This window comes from Leucoraja erinacea, unplaced genomic scaffold (genome assembly GCF_028641065.1).
Source record: "Leucoraja erinacea ecotype New England unplaced genomic scaffold, Leri_hhj_1 Leri_71S, whole genome shotgun sequence".
NCBI classification, from domain to species: Eukaryota; Metazoa; Chordata; class Chondrichthyes; order Rajiformes; family Rajidae; genus Leucoraja; species Leucoraja erinaceus.
In genome coordinates, this window is record NW_026576641.1 from 1 (window position 1) to 8,699 (window position 8,699).

Genomic DNA, 8,699 nt, shown 5'->3' on the forward strand with positions numbered 1-8,699 from the left:
CTTGATGGAGACACAATAGACAATACGCAATAGGTGCAGGAGTCGGCCATTCGGCCCTTCGATTCACTGTGATCGTGGCTGATCATCCCCAGTCAGTATCCAGTTCCTGCCTTCTCCCATTTTCTCCTGACTCTTTCAATAGAGAGTTGGATAGGGCTCTTAAAGATAGTTGAGTCAAGGAATAGTGGTATAGGCAGGAACGGGGTACTGATTGGGGATGATCAGCCATGATCACATTGAATGGCGGTACTGGCTCGAAGGGCCGAATGGCCTACTCCTGCACCTATCGTCTATTGACTATCGTCTAAAATGCTGAGGTGACTCCCCTCAGAAGGAATGGGTGGCGCTTTGGGTCGAGACAGGTCTGAAGAAGGGTCAAGAACCGAAACGTCACCCATACCTTCTCTCCGGAGATGCTGCCTGTCCCACTGAGTTACTCCAGCATTTGGCGTCTACGCGTGGGCAGAATGATCTTTTAAAATGATAATAGGCACAAAATGCTGGAGTAACTCAGCGGGTCAGGCAGCATCTGTGGAGAACATGGATAGGTGACGTTTCACAGAGTGCTGGAGTAACTCAGCGGGTCAGGCAGCATCTGTGGAGAACATGAATACGTGACGTTTCACAGAGTGCAGGAGTAACTCAGCGGGTCAGGCAGCATCTGTGGAGAACATGGATAGGTGATGTTTCACACAGTGCTGGAGTAACTCAGCGGGTCAGGCAGCATCTGTGGAGAACATGGATAGGTGACGTTTCGGGTCAAGGCCAGTCTTCCGAGCGTTAACCCTAAACTGTCCTCTTGTTCTGTACGTTTCAGGTCAATCCGATGCATCGCTGCAGACATCATCGCCTCCCCCCTACAGCCAAGTGATGCAGGGGCGACACGCTGCCTTGTCCGTGGGCTACCCAGTGCAGACGCGTCCACCACCTCCCCCTGTCGGGGTGGGGGGCTACGTTCAGGAGACGCAGTTCCAGGGCGGACCCCCGGGGTATAACACCCTCCTGCACCAGGGGCCGCTGGGCCCCGCCCGCTACATCGCCCCGCCACCCCCTCCTCCCGGCTACGCCGTTCAACTCCAGCCCTACACGACGCTCATTCCCATCTATCCCATCGGGAATGTAAGTACTGTCCGATATTCCTGGCCGGAGACGGGCTCGCGGTGGATAATCAGCTAGAAATAGTTTAACGATACAATAGACAATAGACAATAGACAATAGGTACAGGATTAGGCTATTCGGCCCACCTGCCTGCATTTGGTCCATATCCATCCAAACCTGTCCTATCCATGTACCTGTCTAACTGTTCCTTAAACGTTGGGATAGTCCCAGCCTTAACTACCTCCTCTGGCAGCTCGTTCCACACACCCACCACCCTTTGACAATAGACAATAGACAATAGGTAGGCCATTCGGCCCTTCGAGCCAGCACCGCCATTCAATGTGATCATGGCTGATCATTCACAATCAGTACCCCGTTCCTGCCTTCTCTCCGTTCCCCCTGAATCCGCTATCTTTAAGAGCCCTATCTAGCTCTCTCTTGAAAGTATCCAGAGAACCGGCCTCCACCGCCCTCTGAGGCAGCGAATTCCACAGACTCACAACTCTCTGGGTGAAAAAGGGTTTCCACAATACGATACGATAGAACTTTATTTATCCCAGGAGGGACATTGATCCATTGATACAGTGCAGCAACAGGCCCTTCGGCCCACCGAGTCTGCACCGACCAGCCATCCCCGCACACTAGCACTATCCTACACACTAGGGACAATTTACAATCTTTATTGAAGCCAAATAACCTACAAACCTGTACGTCTTTGGACAGTGGGAGGAAACCTGAGATCCCGGAGTAAACCCACCAGATCACAGGGAGGCGTACAAATTCTATACAGATACAGATATTGTGTGCAGTTTTGCTCCCCTAATTTGAGGAAGGCCATTCTTGCTATTGAGGGAGTGCAGCGTAGGGGCCTTAAACGCAGTTTAAGAATAAGGGGTATGCCATTGAGAACTGAGATGAGGAAACACTTTTTCACACAGAGAGTGTGAAAAAACAGTCTGTGGAATTCTCTGCCTCGGAGGGCGGTAGAGGCCGGTTCTCTGGATGCTTTCAAGAGAGAGTTAGATAGTGCTCTTAAAGATAGCAGAGTCAGGGGATATGGGGAGAAGGCAGGAACGGGGTACTGATTGGGGATGATCAGCCATGATCACATTGAATGGCGGTGCTGGCTCGAAGGGCCGAATGGCCTCCTCCTGCACCTTTTTGTCTATTGTCTGTTGTCTGTTGTCTATAAAACCCCTGGATCGGAGGCAGGAGCAGTGCCAAATGACACAATAGACCATAGACAATAGACAATAGGTGCAGGAGTAGGCCATTCGGCCCTTAATCAGTTGCGAAATGCAGTTCAATTTCGTTTATTCTCAGGTTTACTGATGATGTGCAGTGGAAAACCTTTGCTATCCAGTCTGCAGAGAGACATTACTCGATTATAATCGAGCTATTCGAGTGTATTGATACATAAAAAGGGAATAACGTTTAGTGCAAGTTTAAGCCAACATAGTTCGATCACGGATAGATCTCGGATTAGGAGCCAGTGTTTAACATGGGACCCTTCTCTTTCCATTCTCATTCCAGCCTCCTCAGCCGTACCTGCCGGGATATCCCGGGATCGCTACGAATGGGCCACAGTCCCGGATTCCGTCGGCATTCGGAGTCACGGAGCCGGAGAGGTGGCCTCACGACTACCTGCCCATCGCGGTGTTGACCACTATCTGCTGCTTCTGGCCGACGGGGATCATCGCCATCATCAAGGCACTGGAGGTAAACGATGTACTGGCTCTGGGGAGGGTCCAGAGGAGGTTTGCCAGAGTGATTCCAGGATTGATTGGGTTAACATTTGATGGCAATGGGCCTGTACACGCTGGAACTTTAAAGGATGAGTCAAGTCAAGTCAATTTTATTTCTCTAGCACATTGAAAAACAACTCTCGTTGACCAAAGTGCTTAACATCAGTGCAGGTACTAACATGCTACATACAGTGGCACATAGATCTAACAATACATGCATAGATACACACATACAGTGCTCCCTCATGGGACCTCAAGAAACGCTTGTGAGTAGAAATAAGTTTTGAGTCTAGAATTAAAGGAGTCGATGGAGGGGGAAGTTCTGATGGGAAGAGGGATGCTGTTCCACAGTCTAGGAGCTGCAACCGTAAAGCCCCTGCTGTTATCAGACTAATGAACGGACCTATCATAAGTTAGGGTGTGCTCCCAATCTTCCGACCTACCTCATTGTGACTCCTGCACATTTTTTTTATCAGCACTTCCTCTGTAGTTGTCATGTGGTGATATGGTGGTGCCGCAGGACACAATGTACAGGTCTAGTTCAGAGATACAGCATGGAAATAGGCCCTTCAGCTAACCGAGTCTGCGCCGACCAGCAATCCCCGCAGTTTAGCATTATCCTGCACACACTAGGAACAATTTACACTAGAGAATAGGCAATAGGTGCAGGAGGAGGCCAATCAGCCCTTCGAGCCAGCACCGTCATTCAATGTGATCATGGCTGATCAACCCCAATCAGTACCCCGTTCCTGCCTTCTCCCCATATCCCCTGACTTGCCATTTTTAAGAGCCCTATCTAGCTCTCTCTTGAAAGCATCCAGAGAACCAGCCTCCACCGAATTCCACAGACTAACAACTCTCTGTGTGAAAACGTGTTTCCCCATCTCCGTTCTAAATGGCTGACCACGTCTTTTTAACCCCTGGTTCTGGACTCCCACAACATCAGGAACATGTTTCCTGCCTCTAGCGTGTCAAAACCTTTAATAATCTTATATGTTTCAATAAGATCCCCTCTCATCCTTCTAAACTCCAGAGTGTACAAGCCAATTCGCTCCATTCTATCAGCATATGACAGTCCCGTCAACTCGGGAATTAACCTGGTGAACCTACGCTGCACTCCCTCAATAGCAAGAATGTCCTTCCTCAAATTTGGAGACAAAAACTGCACACAATACTCCAGGCGTGATCTCACGCGGGCCCTGTACAACTGCAGAAGGACCTCTTTGCTCCTATACTCAACTCCTCTTGTTATGAACGTTACCAAGCCAATTAACCTATAAATCTGTACGTCTTTGGAGAGTGGGAGTAAACGGGAGCAGACAGGTAACGGGGAGAATGTACACACTCGGTACAGACAGCACCCAGAGTCAGGCCTCTGGCATTGTAATGCAGCAACCCCGCCGCTGCGCCACCGTGCTGCCTCTGTTTACAAACCTGGTGTTACATATTGAGCTGTGATTATGTCTACCGCTCATCCGTGGCTTAGTAGGTCACAGGGGATTTCAAGGAACTTGCACCGGACTCAGAGTTTCTATTTATAGTTGTAAATGAGTGGAAGGCTAATGAGAAGTGATTGACCCCGTCACCAATACGTGTTTCGCTTGGCAGATTAACCTCGAACACAAATCAATGCAGATGTAATGGGATAAATAGTGATGGGACGGAGAAGCATGTTCCCGATGTTGGGGGAGTCCAGAACCAGGGGCCACACAGTTTAAGAATAAGGGGTAAGACATTGAGAACGGAGATGAGGAAACACTTTTTCACACAGAGTGGAGAGTCTGCGGCATTATCTGCCTGGTAGAGGCCAGTTCTCTGGATGCTTTCAAGAGAGAGCTAGATAGGGCTCTTATAGCGGAGTCAGGGGATATGGGGAAAGGCAGGAACGGGTACTGATTGGGGATGATTAGCCATGATCACATTGAATGGCGGTGCTGGCTCGAAGGACCGATTGGCCTACTCTTGCACCTATTGTCTATTGTCTATTGACCATTAGGGAGAGTGACCAAAACCTCCGGTGACCTCATGGAAACCTTGGGTGGCGGGCAAGGTCACCAGAAGTGGCAGATGCAGTATAATGTGGATAAATGTGAGGTTATCCATTTTGGTGGCAAAAATAGGAAAGCAGACTATTATCTAAATTGTGGCCGATTAGGAAAAGGGGAGATGCAGCGAGACCTGGGTGTCATGGTACCCCGGTCATTCAAAGTAGGCATGCAGGTGCAGCAGGCAGTGAAGAAAGCGAATGGTATGTTAGCTTTCATAGCAAAAGGATTTGAGTATAGGAGCAGGGGGGTTCTACTGCAGTTGCACAGGGTCTTGGTGAGACCACACCTGGAGTATTGCGTACAGTTCTGGTCTCCAAATCTGAGGAAGGACATTATTGCCATAGCGGGAGTGCAGAGAAGGTTCACCAGACTGATTCCTGAGATGTCAGGACTGTCCTATGAAGAAAGACTGGATAGACTTGGTTTATACTCTCTAGAATTTAGGAGATTGAGAGGGGATCTTATAGAAACTTACAAAATTCTTAAGGGGTTGGACAGGCTAGATGCAGGAAGATTGCTCCCGATGTTGGGGAAGTCCAGGACAAGGGGTCACAGCTTAAGGATAAGGGGGAAATCCATTAAAACCGAGATGAGAAAAACTTTTTTCACACAGAGAGTGGTGAATCTCTGGAACTCTCTGCCACAGGGGGTAGTTGAGGCCACAGTTCATTGGCTATATTTAAGAGGGAGTTAGATGTGGCTCTTGTGGCTAAAGGGATCAGGGGGTATGGAGAGAAGGCAGGTACGGGATACTGAGTTGGATGATCAGCCATGATCATGTTGAATGGCGGTGCAGGCTCGAAGGGCCGAATGGCCTACTCCTGCACCTAATTTTTATGCTTCTATGTTTCTAAGTTGTCGTTTAGGTCTCCTAAGTGGGACAGGGTCTTAATATGTCTGCTCCGATAACTTGTGAATGTTTAGTCTGTAACGTTGGTCTTCTGTCCTCTGCAGACACGTCAGGCGGCGTCACAGGGCGACCACCTCTCGGCACAGATTGCTTCCCGCCAGGCCCGGAACTACTCTTTCATCAGCCTGGCCGTGGGGGTCTCTGCCATGGTCCTGTGCGCCATCCTGGTGATCGTCGTGGCAATCGAAGCCAAGCACAGCGGCGCGGACTGGGAACCATAGCCACAGCCGGTGCAGGGTCGAAGCGCAGGTGGCCCTGGACATCGTTACCCTCTCGACCACCCCTCCAGGAAATAAAACTTTCTCTCTCCGAGTTCAAAATCATCGAGTCGTTCGGCAAGAAAATCCTCCTCCGTCGGTTTTAATTTTGGCCGATTGGAAATTGGACCAGCACTGTACAAAAAACACTCGCTGTATATCCAACGTCACCAGGCAAAGACTGTGGTGATCCCAATGACAATAGGTGCAGGAGTAGGCCATTCGGCCCTTCGAGCCAGCACCGCCATTCACTGTGATCATGGCTGATCATCCACATTCAGTATCTCGTTCCTGCCTTCTCCACATATCCCCTGACTGCCCTATCTTGAGGAGCCCTATCTAGCTCTCCCTTGAAAGCATCCAGAGAATTTGCCTCCACTGCGTTTTGAGGCAGAGAATTCCACAGACTCACAACTGCCTGGGTGAAAAATAATGTCCTCATCTCCGTTCTAAATTGTCCTACCCCATATTCCTAAACTGTGGCTCCCGGTTCTAGACTCCCCCAACATCGGGAACTTGTTTCCTGCCTCTAGTGTGTCCAATCCCTTAATAATCTTATATGTATCTTCTATAAGATACCCTTTCATCCTTCTAAATTCCAGTGTATGCAAGCATCCACATTCAGTACCCCGTTCCTGCCTTCTCCCCATATCCCCTGACTCCACTATCTTGAGGAGCTCTATCTAGCTCTCTCTTGAAAGTATCCAGAGAACTGGGCTCCGCTGCCTTCTGAGGCAGAGAATTCCACAGCCTAACTCTCTGGTTGAAAAGGTTTTTCCTCATCTCCGTTCTAATGGTCCTACCCCTTATTCTTAAACTGTGTGGCCTCTGGTTGTGGACTCCCCCAACATCGGGAACATGTTTCCTGCCTCCAGCGTGTCCAAACCCTTAATAATTTTATATGTTTCAAAGATGGGATCATAGTTTGATGGGAGCCACTCAGAGTCCCGAGTCTCGGGAATGTCTCAGTCAAACATTCCCAACTGCAGGAATCCCACATGCCTCGTTAATTTCCTCCCTATCTCCCACAGCCCGCACTATATTGCGAGGCAGACTACCCTGCAGATTGCTTCACCTCTGGCATGCCTCCGATTCCTCCTCATCATAGTGTCTCTGCGATCAGTCCTGTAGATGAGTGAACATATACAGAAATACTTCGTATTCAATGGCTCAATGGAACTTTATTTGTCACTTTTTCTTTTTTTGTATCAAAAATAATTTATTTAATTACAACATACAATAGACAATAGGTGCAGGAGGAGGCCATTCGGCCCTTCGAGCCAGCAACGCCATTCGATGTGATCATGGCTGATCATCCACAATCAGTACCCCGTTTCTGCCTTCTCCCCATATCCCCCGACTCCGCTATCTTTAAGAGCCCCATCTAGCTCTCTCTTGAAAGTATCCAGAGAACCGGCCTCCACCGCCCTCTGAGGCAGAGAATTCCACAGACTCACAACTCACTGTGTGAAAATGTGTTTCCTCATCTCATTTCCAAATGGCTTACCCCTTATTCTTAAAGTGTGTGTGTGCCCCTGGCTGTGGACTCCCCCAACATCGGTGGTGATAATGCTAGTGTGTGTGGATCGTTGGTCGGTGGGCCGAATGGCCTGTTTCCGCGCTGTATCTCTAAACTACACTAAGCCCAACCCTATGAATCTTGAAAATCTTGAATTGGATAACATGCTCATCTTATAATCGTCGTGACAAAGTAATCTACAAACCTGTACGTCTGTGGAGTGTGAGAGGCAACTGGGGCTCCCGGAGAAAACCCACGCGGGTCACGGAGACAATGCGTACAAACTATATGCACACAGCACCCGTAGTCGGGATCGAACCCGGGACTCCGGCGCTGTGAGGTCTATCGCTGCGCCATCGCGACACCCCGATTTCACAGAGGAATGATCATGCAATGATATGCTTGGTGCATGATCATCAGGCATTGAAACCAGGTGCAACAGGCTGGGGAACTGTTTAAGTGATGGCGACCACATGTGGGTGGAACAGTGTCAGGTCAGCGTCAGAGATGATAGCAGCACAGGAAGATTGTTAAGAGTTTTGGAAGACAGCTGATATCATTGCAGCTTCTCAAAAGCGAGATTCCTCAAAGGAAAGATGCATTGGATTGACACATGGGGTGGTTAAGTATTGAAGACCTATTATCAAGGAATCCAAGCAAAAAAGCGAATGGATCATTAGTGTGGGAGCATCTGTTTTAGTCACAGATATAGCTGTGTCAAGGATGTATAACCCTATATTCCATGCCGTAAGTAAGAATTGTATTGTCCCATCCGAGACATCTGACAATAAAACGCTCTTGACTCTTGGAAACTAACCCCTGTGTAGGAAGGAACTGCAAATGCTGGTTTACACCGAATATAGACACAATGCTGGAGTAACTCAGTGGGACAGGCAGCGTCTCTGGAGAGTAGGAATGGGTGACTTCGATTGAAACCCTCCTAAACCCTTTCAGTAAAAGATAGTTTAAGAATAAGGGGTTAAAGCCATTTAGAACGGAGATGAGGAAACACTTTTTCACACGGAGAGTTGTGAGTCTGTGGAATTCTCTGCCTCAGTGGACGCCGTTTATCTGGACACTTTCAAGAGAGAATTAGATAGGGCTCTTAAAGATAGCGGAGT

General features: G+C 48.8%; 1 protein-coding gene across 1 annotated transcript; it reads left to right on the forward strand.

The window, feature by feature from the left end:
• The first annotated feature begins 795 nt into the window (after positions 1 to 795).
• Positions 796 to 8,390, forward strand: prrt1 (proline-rich transmembrane protein 1). The gene is made up of 3 exons (XM_055631313.1): positions 796 to 1,119; positions 2,633 to 2,818; positions 5,847 to 8,390. The coding sequence occupies exons 1-3, from the start codon at positions 871 to 873 to the stop codon at positions 6,021 to 6,023; spliced, it is 612 nt and encodes a 203-aa protein (XP_055487288.1). The 5' UTR covers positions 796 to 870; the 3' UTR covers positions 6,024 to 8,390.
• Positions 8,391 to 8,699: the final 309 nt, after the last annotated feature.